Source organism: Nerophis lumbriciformis, linkage group LG07 (genome assembly GCF_033978685.3).
Source record: "Nerophis lumbriciformis linkage group LG07, RoL_Nlum_v2.1, whole genome shotgun sequence".
NCBI lineage: Eukaryota > Metazoa > Chordata > Actinopteri > Syngnathiformes > Syngnathidae > Nerophis > Nerophis lumbriciformis.
Genome location: NC_084554.2, coordinates 30,299,298 through 30,316,646, shown reverse-complemented (window position 1 = coordinate 30,316,646; position 17,349 = coordinate 30,299,298). Strand labels below are relative to the sequence as shown.

At 36.8% G+C, this 17,349-nt stretch overlaps 1 protein-coding gene across 3 annotated transcripts in view; it reads right to left on the bottom strand.

The window, feature by feature from the left end:
- cntnap2a (contactin associated protein 2a) overlaps window positions 1–17,349 on the bottom strand; it is a 766,983-nt gene that overhangs the window by 292,719 nt on the left and 456,915 nt on the right. For all 3 annotated transcript variants that reach the window (XM_061965507.1, XM_061965508.1, XM_061965509.1), the window contains 2 exons: window positions 10,088–10,203; window positions 2,776–2,860 (listed from right to left, as the gene is read on the bottom strand). In XM_061965507.1, coding sequence (XP_061821491.1) covers window positions 2,776–2,860; window positions 10,088–10,203 — 201 coding nt within the window. The remainder of the gene's footprint in view (window positions 1–2,775; window positions 2,861–10,087; window positions 10,204–17,349) is intronic.

The window sequence follows — 17,349 nt, the reverse complement described above, 5'->3', positions numbered from 1 at the left end:
GACATAAAGACAGGTGAAAACTAATGGGTTGTCATGGAAACAAAAACAAACAAGAATATATATATATATATATATATATATATATATATATATATATATATACATATATATATATATATATATATATATACATATATATATATATACACACACATAATATATATATATACACATACTATATATATATATATATATATATATATATTTTTTTTTTTTTTTTTTTTTTTTTGCCGAATTCGTCCCTCGAGTCAAAACGTTTGAACCTCCCTGGTCTGAATGATATCCACGTTTAATTTACACAGCAGTCACCATTGTTACAGACCTTTGATGACAGTTTTGTCTCCATGGACACTGTGGATGCTCCCTTTGACTGCTGGTGAGTCAACCATTCTTATTCTGCAAATGTGCAGTTCTTGCTAAATCCTGCCAAACGATAACAATTTCAAAAGACTACCATTTATTTTTACATGTTGAATAATATTTGCTGGTACGGAACGGAGGCTTACAAACAAGAAGGGAACAAGTCGCTGTTAGACAATTACAAGAAATTCTGGAAGCTTCTAAATGAGCAATGTCACTAACGGCACTATACTATAATTCCCATTTAACGCTTCATTTAGCTCACCAACACTGTCCCTAGTGTAATATAATTGTGTGTGTGTGTGTGGGGGGGTATTCACAGTGGAAATTCCGTCGACAGACTCATTTGATTAAAGCTGACAGCTATTTTATGGAGGGAAATTTTGGGTAAATGATTTTTCCTGGCCCAACTTTTCAGTCACTGTAGATCGTAATTGGATTTCCCTGACTCGTAAGGTAGTGAATTAGGAGGAAACTAGTCAATGAAGGGCGGCTGCGTGTGTTGAGAGTGGAAAATCCCGATTAATACAGTGCGTGTCTTTTGCTCATTGACAGGTATAATGTCATCCTGCAATAGAGGTTAATTGCAAAGTTGAAAGCGCAGCACTAAAATCCTGTTATCAATATCACTTTTGACCTACTCTATCAGGAATATAGACGTACTTGCACACACACACACACACACACACTATGAGCAAACACACACCGTCCTCTCAGTCGCTCTAATTGCTGCAGCGTCTTGTCTTTATGAAGCAATTCCCGGCCTTTTGCGTGTTTGTGATGCCAGTGTATGCTCGTGTTTACGACCGCAGGAGAGCGGTGGAAAGTGGATCTGACAACAGGCGTGTTACAGACTGAGCAACAATAAACCTCAGCTTTCTTCTAATACACATTAGATTAATTATCAGCATCAGTTTCTAAAAGCCTCTTAGAACGCCGTAACACTCGGTCAAAACCTTTTACAAATCCTCCTTTTTACAAACCACTAATCCAAACCAAACTGACTCAAAGCACTTCACACTGTAGTCAAATCCAAACACAAACGGATGTAATCAGAGTTAATCTAGCTGCAACTGGCATGATTTCCACTTGAGCACATTTGTGTACACTAGTGTTGTAACGATACCAATATTTTGGTACCGGTACTAAAATTATTTTCATACTTTTCGATACTTTTCTAAATAAAGGGGACCACAAACAAATTGCAATATTGGCTTTATTTTAACAACAAATCTTAGGGTACATTAAACATATGTTTCTTATTGCAGTTAAGTCCTTAAATAAAATAGTGAACATACGAGACAACTTGTCTTTTAGTAGTAAGTAAACAAACAAAGACTCCTAATTAGTCTGCTGACGTATGCAGTAACACATTGTGTCATTTATCATTCTATTATTTTGTCAACATTATTAAGGACAAGTGGTAGAAAATTAATTATTAATCTACTTGTTCATTTACTGTTAATACCTGCTTACTTTCTCTTTTAACATTTTCTGTCTACACTTCTGTTAAAATGTAATAATCACTTATTCTTCTGGTGTTTGATACCTTCATTAGTTTTGGATGATACCACACATTTGGGTATCAATCCGATACCATTACAGGATCAGGCATTGGTCATATTCAACGTCCTCATGTGTCCAGGGACATATTTCCTGAGTTTATAAACATAATATAAATTTTTTTTAAACTAAAGAAGATGTTGTGATGCCAAAAAATATCGACGTAATCATAGTAGTATTGACTGGATACGTGCCTGTACTTGATATCCTTACAGTGGATGTCTGGTGTAGATCCACCAATGGCGTTTGTTTACATTTAAATGCCGGTGAGCTACGGTGTGTAGTGAAGCATGTTTAGCTATTCCTCGTCCGGCAGTGATGATGGTACGTGTAAGAAACTTACTTTATTTGTCGCCATGGAGACCAGGATTCGTGATTTAGAAGTAGCTAAAACACTGTTGACGTCGGATGGACTTTAAAAACTAGCTAGCTAGCCATGTCTTAAAGCACCTTTTCCGTTTCAGTGTTATAACTTCACCTTTATCGTCAGTTTTCAAGCCAAAATGCGTCCATTCTCCCTTTTCTGTTTACACACTGTGTCTGCTTGTAAGTACTGCGTGTGTGTGCGCTGCCCAACATGCTCCTCTGCTTGTAAACCAGCAATGTCATGACGTGACTTCGACGCGGGCGCGGGGGGGTGCGGGACCGGTACGTTTCAGAGACGGTATAGTACCGAAAATTATTCATTAGTATCGCGGTACTATACTACCGGTATACCGTACAACACTAGTGCACACTAGAATCAATTTGCGATTCTTTGACCGCCACATCTAAGATCCATTGCCCTATATTTAATGCATTTCACAGTAAAACATGACAATTTGATACCAACGCAAGCGCTTTTAGCAGTACCTGGCGTGTTGAGCAGCCTGGACATGCGGCAACTGTACGTGATCTGTTGCTCGCAGTGTTCGGCGCTGGTGGTGATCGCTGTCACCTGCAAGCACAACAAGCAGAAATATACATATATCAAATACACCCATTTAATGTATTCAATAGAGCTGGGACAATGAAAGCATTTAACAAGACAGAAAGGGCTTAATTAAAAATAGGGTGTATGCCACTCAATCTCTTTGGTGGAGCATACCAGTCATAACAATATGAGAATATAGTAGAAATAAGCAGTGTATTTTGGTAAAATTCTACTATTTTCCGGCGACATGAGCTACATGACCTCCAGATCTATGCACTGTACACCTATATTATTGTAAGACATATCTACAAACATAAAATGTAACCATATTTATATCATCATAGTCAATATTTATTTGTCAAAATACATACTTTTATGTTTTTTTCTTGCATATACTGTATACCATGGGTGTCAAACTCATTTTAGATCGGGGGCCACATGGAGAAAAATCTACTCCCAAGTGGGCCGGACTGGTAAAATCACGGCACGATAACTTAAAAATAAAGACAACTTCAGGTGGTTTTCTTTGTTTAAAAATAAAACAAGCACATTCTGAAAATGTACAAATCATAATGTTGTTGGGGTTTATTTACACTTACATGTTGCGGTTAATAGTATTCTATCTTTATTTGTCGTTATTTATACTTTCTGAATAAATTATGTGATAATGTTCATCAGTCAACTCATTGGTGTTAATTTTCAATCTATCAAGATAAAAAAATAATATCAAAATCAAATTACAGGATTTTATGTATGTAGTTTTCTAATTTTCCTCGACATCAAGTGGTTTTTTTTTTTTTTTTTTACATATGTAGCATAATCTACAAAGATAGAAAGAACTGCTATTGCGACATCTAGTAGACACATTTAGAACAGCAGTTTCTTTCATTCAAAAATTTCAGCTCATTTTTAAACTTAGCAAACTCATCCCGCGGGCCAGATAAAACCTGTTCCGCCCACGGGCCGTACGTTTGACACCCCTGATACATACAGTAAATATAATTACCGGAGAATTAGATTTTTTGTGGATTTTTCTGAATTTTTTCTTTGCTCATTATTCCAGATAATACTAAGTAAGGATGGGTACACATTTGACAGTACCAATTCCTGGTACCTAGGAATCGATACAGGTACTAAACAGTACCAATTTTCGGTACTTTAAATCGTATTTGTTTGATAATAAAATATGTTTTTTACATTTAACACTGAGCTGATAATGACAGATGTGCTGTCCAGTTGTTTTCTTACACTTCTGAGTCTCCTTTGCAAGTATTATAGAACAGAATAGAACAGAAATACATTGCATGCAGTTGCTATTCCAAAATGCAAGTTGGCAGCAGTGATTTGCCCTAACAAGGAAGTAGTCTTTGCTATTAAGCCAAATATGCTATGTTTGTCTTAGCCCAACAAACAATTATTGCTCTGCCTGGTGCTTGAGTTGGTGCCAAGTCTGCAAACAGCCGTGACGTTACGTGCAATAAAGGTATTGAAATATGCCACTGTTTGATTACCCGGTATTACCGACCAGAGGTGGGTAGTAACGCGCTACATTTACTCCGTTACATCTACTTGAGTAACTTTTGGGATAAATTGTACTTCTAAGAGTAGTTTTAATGCAACATACTTTTACTTTTACTTAAGTATATTTATAGAGAAGGAACGCTACTTTTACTCCGCTACTTTTACTCCGCTACTTTTACTCCGCTACTTTTACTCCGCTACTTTTATCTAAATTCAGCTAGCTACTCGCTACTAATTTTTATCGATCTGTTAATGCACGCTTTGTTTGTTTTGGTCTGTCAGACAGACCTTCAAAATGCCTGCCTTACTGGTGACGTTTCACTTCGTTCCACCAATCAGATGCAGTCACTGGTGACGTTGGACCAATCAAACAGAGCCAGGTGGTCACATGACCTGACTTAAACAAGTTGAAAAACTTATTGGGGTGTTACCATTTAGTGGTCAATTGTACGGAATGTGTACTGTACTGTGCAATCTAATAATAAAAGTTCCAATCAATCAATCAAAAGTGTGAAGGAAAAAAGACACTTTTTTATTTTAACCGTACATCCAGTCAAAAGCCTAAAAAGACTGACCGCACATGAGGACGTTCCTGTCTTCACAATAAAAGTGCCGCTCCATCGCGCCTGCGCTTTCAAAACAAGAGTCTCCGAAAGCCAGCGCAAACAAGCTAGCAAGCTACGGAGTTTGATGCCAATATATTTCTTGTAAAGTACCGGTATATAAAAACGAATATGGAAGCTGGAAACTTTCATGTGGTATTAGACAGAAAGGAGGAACTTTTCTTCTCCTCCATTTGAAAACGTGGACGTTATCATCACTACTGTCTGATTACAATCAACGCAAGTCATCAGAATCAGGTAATACACCAACTTATATTCTAGTCTTCATGAAAGAAAGGAATCTATATGTGTTAAACATGCATGTATATTCATTAAAACACCTTTAACATGTAAACAAAAACAGCTAAATAAATACATATAAATGTTATACTGTATATATCAATGTATATGTATCTATGTATATATATATATATATATATATATATATATATATATATATATATATATATATATATATATATATATATATACTACCAACCATTCACGAAACCCAACACAACACTCCAATACGTGCACCATGACAGCAACCACCCACCCACCACCACGAAAAGAATACCTACCGGAATCAATAAAAGGCTATCGATGCTGTCATCTAGCAAAGCTGAATTTGACCAAGCAACCCCCCCGTACCAAAAAGCCCTTGATGAAAGCGGATACAATTTCACCCTCACCTATGAACCCACGCCAGGAAACCAGCCAAAAAAGAACAGAAAACGAAACGACATCATCTGGTACAACCCCCCATACAGCAAAAACGTCTCAACGAACATTGGACACAAATTCCTCAATCTGATTGACAAACACTTTCCCAAAGACAACAACCTAAGAAAAGTATTCAACAAGAACAACATTAAATTGAGCTACAGCTGCATGAACAATATACGACAAATCATCTCAAACCACAACAAAACAATTGCAAATGAGCCGTCGACCCCCAGTCAGAGCGACTCCAAAACCAACAAAGCATGTAACTGTCGAAAGAAACCTGATTGCCCCCTCAACGGGGGGTGCTTACAAACATCAGTTGTCTACCAATCTAAGGTAATACGCAAGGACATTAACACATCCGACACATATGTAGGATTAACCGAGGGTGAATTCAGAACCAGATGGAACAATCACAAGGCTTCTTTCAGGAACAAAAACCTACGAAATACCACAGAACTCAGCAAACACATTTGGGACCTCAAAGACAATAATGTTGAATATTCAATAACATGGCAAATTCTTGCATCCAGCACACCTTACAATAGTGGTAATAAAAGATGCAACCTATGCTTGAAAGAGAAACTGTTTATTATTTACCGTCCAGACCTGTCATCCCTCAACAAGCGCAGCGAAATTGTAACAACATGCCGCCATAGACGGAAACACCTCCTAGGTAACACATGAGCCAATCACCACGCCCCTAGGCCAGCCTGTACCCACCCACTCTGTGCCCTATATAAACCATGGTATGCGAATGCTCCCATTAAAATCTCCTGATGATTGAGGGTACCCCCCCTCATGAAACAGGCCTGTAGAGATGAAATAGTCTTGTGATTTTTTTCCCACACATACATATATATATATATATATATATATATATATATATATATATATATATATATATATATATATATATATATATATATATATGTATAAATAAATAAATAAATGATAAATGGGTTGTACTTGTATAGCGCTTTTCTACCTTCAAGGTACTCAAAGCGCTTTGACACTACTTCCACATTTACCCATTCACACACATTCACACACTGATGGAGGGAGCTGCCATGCAAGGCGCTAACCAGCACCCATCAGGAGCAAGGGTGAAGTGTCTTGCTCAGGACACAACGGACATGACGAGGTTGGTACTAGGTGGGGATTGAACCAGGGACCCTCGGGTCGCGCACGGCCATTCTTCCACTGCGCCACCCCGTCCCTTATATATGATATGAGTGTGTATGTTACTCAGTTACTCAGTACTTGAGTAGTTTTTTCACAACATACTTTTTACTTTTACTCAAGTAAATATTTGGGTGACTACTCCTTACTTTTACTTGAGTAATACATCTCTAAAGTAACAGTACTCTTACTTGAGTACAATTTCTGGCTAATCTACCCACCTCTGTTACCGACAGAATTCAGTCAGTACCAATAAATCGACCAAAATCAGTACACATCCCTAATACCAATACTACTAAAAATGTAGTGCTTAACTTTTGTATAATTTAATAGAAAAAACAACTTTCCAAATAATAATTAGTTAATACATTTCAATTAATAATCAATGATTTATTATACATATAAAAACATGTATTTCTTCATAAAGGTAAATGCAATTATGGAGGAAATAAAAATACATATCTGTTCCCTGTTTTTTTTTTAATACAATGATGCTAATTGAACACAAGGATTGCAACGAAAATAGTACAATTTGAACATAATAGAGTGCCTAAAAATTGCATGTTTAAACAAAATGCATATTCACATTTTTTATGTCTATTTAACTATTTATTATTATTATCATTAATATTATAATTGTTATTGATGGTGTTTATTATAATCATTAAACCGTGTTTAATTATTTATTTTATTACTATTTATTAAATACAGACATACATGAATCCATCCATCCATCCATCAAATTCCTAGGAAAAATTGCTTTAAAAAATGCTTTCATATTTTAAATACATCACAAAATATTAAGTGTGTATTTATTTATTAAATTATTTAAAATGTTTTTTTATACATTTGTTTTTAGATACAAAGTATCAATTTAATAATAGTGTTTAGAAATAAAATATACAACATTTGAGTGATAATTGGTTGGGGTGGGTCAATATTTCTCAATAGTACAATGTCAGACTTGAGTAGCGTGAAATAAGGAGCAGCTCATTTACTGGAATGTTCCTCCATGTTTGACAGTAGTGATAAGCTATTGCCGTCAGTGCAATGATCAGCTGCCACTTCCTTTGTGGCTGGCTGCAAAATTAGATATTTTCAACTGACACCAGCCTTCAAACTGCTTTTTCTTTCAGCCAAGAGAATAGCTGGCATGCCTAAATTAGCCGCCTTTGGACACACACACACACACACAAACATGCACACACACTTGCACACGCAATGATTGGAAACATAAATAGCCATGTGAAGTTTAATGGATGCTATGATGGCAGGTTATCAAAATCTTATGTATTCTTCCATTATGATCGTTTATGGGAACATTCTACCGAATAACTTTTGCCCACTCAACAAGGACAAAGCTTTATCTATCAGTTTATTCTTTGTTTACAAATTGAACATGTCGTTCCTGACTTGAGGCTAAGTAGCCTCTGTGCAGAACTGAACATGGAAATTAAACTAACCTGGAAAACTGAAGGCACGATCGTCAGCAGCAAAAAAACAGCCGTCTAATCAATAATGTTTTATCTAAGTGTGCCTTTTTACGCCTGCCAACCATGAAGACATTTTAGTACGCCCCCTAACACACATTTTTTTTTCCCCGGCAAAATGAGCCGTGGGCCGCAAATGGCACCCGGGCAGGACCTTGGACACCCGGGCAGCACCTTGGACACCCCTGTTTTTATAGGTCTTTGTCAACTCTCGTCGACTATTTAGTTTGTTAGCTTACTGCACTGTGGGCAATCATTGCTAATTAAAGAGAGAAAGGGAGTGTCATTGCAGCTGGAACTAATCGATATGTTACAACGGTTATTTTTTACTGCAAATGACAACCGAAAGCACTTTCGACACCCTTGCATTTATAGATCAGGATTGATTGCGTGGTCTGACTTCAACTCTCTAAGTAACCACAACTCTTGTCAACCATTTACTTCCGGTGTTGTGGGCAAATGTTAGTAATAAAAGCCAGAAGGGGAGTGTTATTGCAGCCGGAACTGTCCGGAACTAATCAGTCCAGATGGTTACCAAATTCGGTACTTTTATCGGCACGCACCGGATTCCGTCAGTATTTATTCATGTCAAATCAAACAGTGCTATAGTTCAATACCTTTGTTGGACGTGACATAACGTCCGGTTGCAGACTCGAACGGTTCAAACACTTGGCAAGGATACAAGCACTGAAGCAGCACTCCGAGTGAAGTGAATTATATTTATATAGCTCTTTTCTCTACAGACTCAAAGCACTTTACATAGTGAAATCCATTATCTACATTTTCAAGTTACATTTAAACCAGTGTGGGTGGCACTGGGAGCGCGTGGGTAAAGTGTCTTGCCCAAGGACACAACGGCAGAGAATAGGATACTGGAAGAGGGGATCGAACCTAGAATCCTCAAGCTGCTGGCATAGCTGCTCTACCAACCAAGACGCACCGCCCAAGTGGGTTCAGTTGTAATGTTGCAATTGTCCATGTCCATGCAATTGTCCATGCCAACAAAGAAAACAGGCCTGATAGAAAAACGCTAGAACATACAATAAGGTTCCACTTTTTAAAAAGCACCAGCTCGATGCTAATTTACATTGACTTTGCAATAGAGATGCTACTGATTAGCATTAGCGATTTTACATGGCAATTCCCCACCTCCAAAATTGTTAGTGAAAACTACATCTAAGATGCACATTTGAATCAAACATCTGGTGTGTCATAAGTACAATACTTACAGTACAATCAATGTGTAGACTGCAACAAAAGACTAGATTTAGCTTCATGGCAAAGACTACTCCCTGACTCAGCAACACACTGCAGTCTAAAAACCACTGCCATCTGACGTCTTGGAATTGCAACTGCATGTAACGTCTTCTCGATAATACTTGCAAATGAGACTAAGAAGTGTAAGAAATCAAGATATGACAACTGGACTGTTGAATAAAAAATAAAATTTTATTAACACATGAACACACGGAAGTACCAAGAATTGGTACCATTGAGTACCGATATCGATTCTCAGCTACCGGGAATTGGTACCGTATAGATCCCAATGTGATAGGTACCCATCCCTATTGTTATGTTTTTATCTCATATTTTAATCGAAACTCAGAGGAGTTTTTGAACAAGTTGCATACGCACACAAGAAATGTTACTGGTCGACCAATCGGCCTCTTTATTCTACAGCGTTACAGCTGTGTAAGTCAACATGGTGAGTGTTAGTGTGTTTGTGTTACCTGCTCCATAGAAGCGCTGTAGTTGACTTGAAGTATGGTGCGTCTTTCTCGACTGGAACCGGTCACTGTAGTTTTGGGCGGCAGGTTGTTCATGACCATGGTCCACACTTTGTCTTCTACACACACCAATGACAAAACACTCTCATGTAACTACATCAGTGGAAACCAGATAATTATTGTAATTCCAGCTCTTCCCGTTAGGGGTCGCCGCGGCAACCCCTAATCATGTTTTCATTCTGCTCTGTCTTTTGCATCGTCCTCTGCCTGCATGTCCTCGCTCACTAGAAACCTCCTCTTCCGGATGTGCTTGTTAAAATTCCAATTTCGCTGAATGTTATAAATCCCACAGATGGAAAAGAATCATTTGGGTTTCATTATAAAATTTAACAACTTAAATACAATTTTAACTGCTCAGCAGAAGCAGCAATGTAGTTTCTTTTTTTTGTTTGCAACCATTTGTTGCCAGGCAGTGTTAACAGGGCTCTAATCATAACTACCCCATTGGCCAATTAAATCCAATTTGTGTTGTGTTTATATATTTTTTTAAGCTTTACAAATACAGTGTTGTCACTTAGAGCCTGATTTACTAAAGGTTTGCATGTACTAAAACACGTGCAAACTTGATAGCGTCTCTGTCTTCATTAATATGCAAAATATATGCTGTCCATCAAAACCCCCACAATACTGGGAGGAGAAAATGCAGATATAATTATTTAGCACACGCAATGTGATTTATCAACACTCATCACCGTTTTGGGAGCACTATTTTGTGTTTTATTGAGCATGTTTGAAAAGGATGTGCAATCCGACACACACGGCTGTGAGAGAGGAGTGCTTGCGCTGCAAAGACACATTTCTTTCTATAAAAAATAAGTTATAAACGATTTCTCTGTGACAAAGAAGTCCTTGAAGTATGTAATTTTTTGCGTCTTGAGCCCAGTAGTGCAGCCTCCCTACCATGCACCTTCAGCAGGTGTCAATTTGGATGTGATGCACAACTGCTTCTAAAATGCCCATAAAAAGTGGTACATGTCTCCTGTTTGTTTGAAAACATACTGAAAAAACGTAGTGATGGCCTGTATAGCGCACGCAACATCCTCATTTAAAAAAAGCCGGTCTACACCACTTTTCAATTGCATGCAGTCTTGGTAGATCACACGCAACACGCCCACTAATAGCACACGCCATTTTTATAGATCGCACACACTGTTTAGCGCGAGGTATTTCGATCTTAGTAAAAATCTGATACAGGTCGCATATGGGAACATTTTTTTGCAAATGACCTGCAGTGTGAACAAGGCCTATCTATATCTAAAAGTGTTATGTGACATTAGTGCATGAATTTTATGATTTTGCTTCCTGGTTTCGATGACTCACCTTATCTTGCCTCTGATTAGCCAGTCTGTAATGATTCGTCCTAACCTCAGCCAATTGTGATTCATTATAGAACAGCAAGCAATCATCATGAATTTTCTCCGTATTTATGGATGTTCTCATTCATCCAGGTCACTGTAGTTGTACTTTTTATTTTTTTGGGCCTAGATTCCCAGTCCATTTTCTCTCTTTGTAGCTTGTAGCTCTGATGTAAGCTACCTCGCTGCATGGGTCTAAAAATAGCTAAGCTACAGGAATAGCTACTCGTTTAAAAAGTAGTGCAGCTACCGCCAAGCTACTGGTAAATGTAGTTAAACTACGTAGCTTCGCGACATGTAGTTTGTTACTGTCCATCAATGTTTGTCAATAAGCTGATAGTTCGGAAGTATGCGCAGTCTTGTGCTTTTTGTTTTTTTTGGCAAGGGAACAAAAAGGGAACACTTTTCAACCGGTATGTATCTGCTTTTGTATAGTAATCCTGTTAATAATTCTGTATTATGTTTATTTAGGGATTTCAGTGCTTCTGTTGGTATATCATCTGGTCCGTTAGCTTTAACAATTTTTTTACTGCTATGTAAAATATAAGACATATATATTTATTTAAAATATATATTTCATATTAAAAATGTAAACATAAAGTAGAGATACTATAGTAATAGTAATAACAATATAGTAATACTTGGGAGCCACTGCTATAGATATGCAAGTGAATAACTGCAATGTATTCATTATAGCACTGATGGCAGCTCCTGCCATCAGTGTGGGAATGTGTGAATGTGTGTGTGTGAATGGGTGAATGTGGAAATAGTGTCAAAGCGCTTTGAGTTCCTTAAAAAAGGTAGAAAAGCGCTATACAAGTACAACCCATTTACCATTTACCAATTATAAAATCCTTTTAGAAAACAAAACAATCCAAATGTGGGGGCATAGTTCTTATCTTGGGCCAAATGCAGAAATACTGATCGTCTAATGCCGTGAATAACAGTGAACAATATATGAATATACCGTATTTTTTGGACTATACGTCGCAGTTTTTTTTCAGTTTGGCCGGGCTCCAGTGTGACTTGTATATGTTTTTTTCCTTCTTTATTATGCATTTTCGGCAGGTGCGACTTATACTCCGGTGCGACTTATACTCCGAAAAATACGGTACATGCATAAGGATTTGCTTTATGATATTATTACATAATTGTCTCTGCATTTGATATATATATATATTTTTAACGGATACTGTAAAGGGAAAAAAACAACTTTCTGATTTAACCGAAAAAAAAAAAACGGCTCAGTAGCCATGATTTTAACGTACAATTCAGCATATTATTATGAATGCCGCGTTTTTTTTTTTTTTTAATGGTAAAATCTACAGCTGTTGTTTTTACGGTGTATTTCTTATAAATGTAAAAACAGTAACACCGTATTTTCACTGGCAGATCAGTTGCCATAATTTTGCCCTAAAAAAAACGTTAGTGCGCTTTTCCCATTTGCACTATTATGCTGTAAAAACTACAATTAAAAAACTTGCAGCTCAGTTTTTACCATAAAATGTTACTGTAAAATCTATTGTCATTTCTACAGTGTACAATTGGATGAATACCTTGCTTTAAATTCATAAGTCAAGCAGATATTTAAGTATTTGCAAAACATTTTTTTGGAATGTGCATAGGTCCTGCGATGAGGTGAAGCTCAAGTGAAGCTGGGATAGGCTCCAGCCCCCTGCATATACCCGAGAGGGACAAGCGGTAGGAAATGGATGGATGGATGTTTAGAATGTATGATAATATAATATTTGTTTTTTTATTAGATAATATTCAAGTTTAAAGTATACAATTGGAATGTATTTGTTGACTGTAAAAATAGAAAGAACAAATGCATTTGTTATACAGAAATAGATGATAGCTGTCTATTACCTGACCGCTTCTATGTTAGCTCTTTGTTTATAATGTAGATTTTCTGTTGGATCTACTCTTTATTTTATGCTGCAGCTGTTACATATACTGTTATATTGTACATGGTAATTGTTATATATTGTATATCTTATATAAAAATATATCAGTACATATGATATACTGTATATATAATATGTAAATATTACACATATGTTATATTTTATATTGCTACTACGGTACATTTTTAGTCTACTTTATACCTGCATTATCCTTTCCATCCTTACACATTCCTTCCTTTGTAACTGAGATACTGTGTGGAACAATTTCCCTTGTGGATCATAAAAATGTTGTCTAAGTCTAAGTCATTTAGTACGAAAACATAAAGTACTTTATTGACGCGTGTTACTTTCAGGCTTCCACAGGCCATATGAAATTATGTTGCGTGTCAGGTCGGGCTTTGAGTTTGACACTCGGGATCTACAAGACAAGTCAAAAGTTTAGAGACACTTTCTCATTCAGTAAAATGCATTAGTGTCTCTAAAGTTTTGAACACTTTTTGTAAACAATCAAAGAATCAAAGCTTTCATCGGTAATCAAGCATTCTTCCCAGTTTTGATGCGGTTTGGTCCGTACCATTACACACGCCTGCAAGGTCAATGCATGTATTTATTCACACACACACACCAAATGCCAGTTTGACTGTCACAGGAGGGAATTCCTTTCTCTTTTTTTTTCCATCTATGGAAGTTACAGCCCAGAGACTGCAGGCTTTAATAGACGCTTCAGTGCTGTGCGAGTATGAGCCCGTCACTCAAGACATGTACTCGCTCACTCACACTGCCACTCGGGGAAGACGCATGTGTGTGTGTGTGTGTGTGTGTGTGTGTGTGTGTGTGTGTGTGTGTGTGTGTGTGTGACTGCATGTAAGGTGTGTGCTTTTGGAAGGGGGGAAGGTTAACTTAACATTTTTCAGGTGTGTGTGTACGTGTGTGTGTGTGTGTGTGTGTGTGTGTGTATTAATGCAATTCAGTGTGACTAAGGGGTTAGCCAGCGGAGTGCAGTGACATTTCATCAAAAGTCTCGCCTTTCCGCTATGGTGTTCCAGACGATCTAATTATTCCACTTTGTGCGTGTGTGTGTGTGTGTGTGTGTGTGTGTGTATTGGCTTGAAGCTAGGCAGGTGGATGTGTTGGTATTTGTGCATGCAAGATGGAGGTGTCACTCAGATTTGTAAGAGATGCTACTTTTGCTTATTCTGTGTGATTTATCTTGGTGATCTCAGTGGATCTTTGTGTTCATATACTCAAATATAGCGGTGTCAAAGTGAGGAGGTAAGTTGGGATGTATTTGGGGTCCCTGTTATTGATGTCAAAAATGTTAACATAACGTTAATATAACATGTTTTGTTTTATCTGCACTGCTAATTATTTACCACCTGACAATATTTAAAATGTTTTAAAGGGGAACTGCCATTTTTGGGGGAATTTTGCCTATCATTCACAGTCATAAGAGACAAGAACACATGGCTTTTTTTTTAGGATTTAAAGATCATTAAAAACCAGTGGGGGGCCGTACGTTTCCCACCTAGGCCTTCAGTGATGTCTGACTTCAAAGATTACCTCTCAAAATACCATCATTTATGTCACCACATGACCATTGCTGGAGAAATACTATACAGCAGGGGCCCCCAACCTTTTTTGCACCGGTTTAATGAAGGCATTATTTTCATGGACCAGCCTTCCACGTGTGGCAGATAAATATAGTAAAAATACGTGCATGAACAATGAATACATGGAAAAAACTCACGATAACATTCAATTAGTGGGAGCCCCTGGACTTTTCCGTTTGCAAAAAAGGTCTCCATAGACTTTTGTTTTTTGCTCATTTTTGATAGTAGTGGGCTTTTTTTTGGCCTTAGTATCTGTCTGATGGGTTATAGGTGATACATCACATTTAAGGACAAGAGCATGGATATACAGTGTAAGAAACCTAGAAATACTTGACATGAGTTCTAATAGATTTCTGTGGATTACTAATTCCATTCTAAAAGTTACGTATTCATATTTTGTGCAATATTTTGTACATAAATACATTAATGTTAGCTTTTTTGGTCCAATTTTCCATGCGTAAATACATCCGTTATTGCTAACTACTTATGTAATAGGACGATGTGAAATAATACCAGCACTTTAACTTACTAGACTAAAAGGAGATGTGTATTTTTTTCCTTCAGCACAATTATTATATGCTACAATTTAGCACTTCTCCATCTGCCTTACACTGCAAAAACTGAAATCTAAGTACGATTAAATATCTCAAATAAGGGTGATATTTGCTTATTTTTCTGTCTGATAAGATACTTCTTCTCACTAAGCAGATTTTATGTTAGAGTGTTTTACTTGTTTTAAGTGTTTTGGTCCTAAATTATCTCAGTAAGATATTACAGCTTGTTGCTGAGATTTTATGACCTATATTGAGTAAAACATGCTTGAAACTAGAATAACAACTGTTGCAAAGCTGTGTCATCAACACTCACAAGTATAAAACAATTTTTTTAATAATAATAGTAATAATTCCTTATTTCAAGCATGAAAAAAAAAATCATGACTTTGACACAATTGTGTCTCAGATTAAAACAGACGACAGCCAAATGGACTTTGCTGTTTTATTTTCAATGAAACAATAGAAAATACGTACTCATATAGTAGTACAGTTGTTATTAGTGAGAATATACTTATTTTAAGGTATTTTTGGGTTCATTGAGGATAGCTAATTTTACTTATTTTGGAAAGTCTTGACAAGCCAAATTTTCTTGTTCTATTGGCAGAAAATTTTGCTTAATTCAAATAAAATACCCCTAATTTTTGTTTTGTTTTTTCTTGTTTTTGAACACTGACTTTTTGCAGTGTATGCACTTTACCTACTATGGTCACTTTATTCCTGATCTGTCCTGATCTTAGGTCATCAACCTTCAGCAGACTGCAGATGGAACCTAGCTTTTGGCTACGATTTGGCACCTTTACATTTTATATGTTTGTTCATGTGCATCGTCCCATGTAACAAAGATGTAACAAATAAAGCAAATGGTGACTTCCTATTAGGAGTTTTATAATACATCTATGAACAAGCGAATTGGTTTGTCTGGTGGGACTGGCGGAAATTAAGTAGGAGAAAATGCGGTCGGTTATTATACAGGTTACCGAACGTAAATTAAGTGTCGTTGGCATTTTTTGGATGCATTTTTAAAGTGATTAAGAGGCAGAATGGATTGATCCAAGTAGCGATTATTACAAATAAGAAATAAAAACGGCTTTGTATGATAAGCAAAATTCCCAAAAAATAATGCAGTTCCTCTTTAAGAGCAATTTACATATTTTTAGTCATTGACACATTCTGGCCACTTCATATTGAATTTTTTGGCACTTTAAAAAAAAAAAAAAAAAGAACACTTATTTTTTTCTAAAGAAAAACTAATTATTTAGAGGCGTTATTGTGTGAATGCTCCAAAGCATGATTTTCTACACCAAAATTCATCTATTTATTAACTACTTCATCTTCTCCAGATTTTGGCGTGCTCTACCTTCCACATTTTTCACCCGATTCAGACCGCTGCAACTTCAAACTGTTCAGCCTATTTGGGTATTGCAGGCTTTCCTTTGACACATTCCAAAACATTTAAGATTTCCCAGAATTCCAGGTTTTTCGGGACATTTTTCACATTCAAAATTAATTGGCCATTTTTCACACTTCCACCATTTCCACATTTTTCAACCTATTCAAACCATTCCACCTTCAACACATTCCACCATTCTGGAAATGTAAACTACTCTTTTTCCAAGTAAAAAAAAAATCCAGGATTTTCCAGGATTCCTGATTTTCCAAAGCCCTATTTCCACCGTTTTTTTCTGGCGACTACTCCTCCCACATTTTTCAACCCAATTCAACCGTTCCATCGTCAAAACATTCCGCTTAATTAGGAAAAAGAACAAAGTTCCCGGTTTT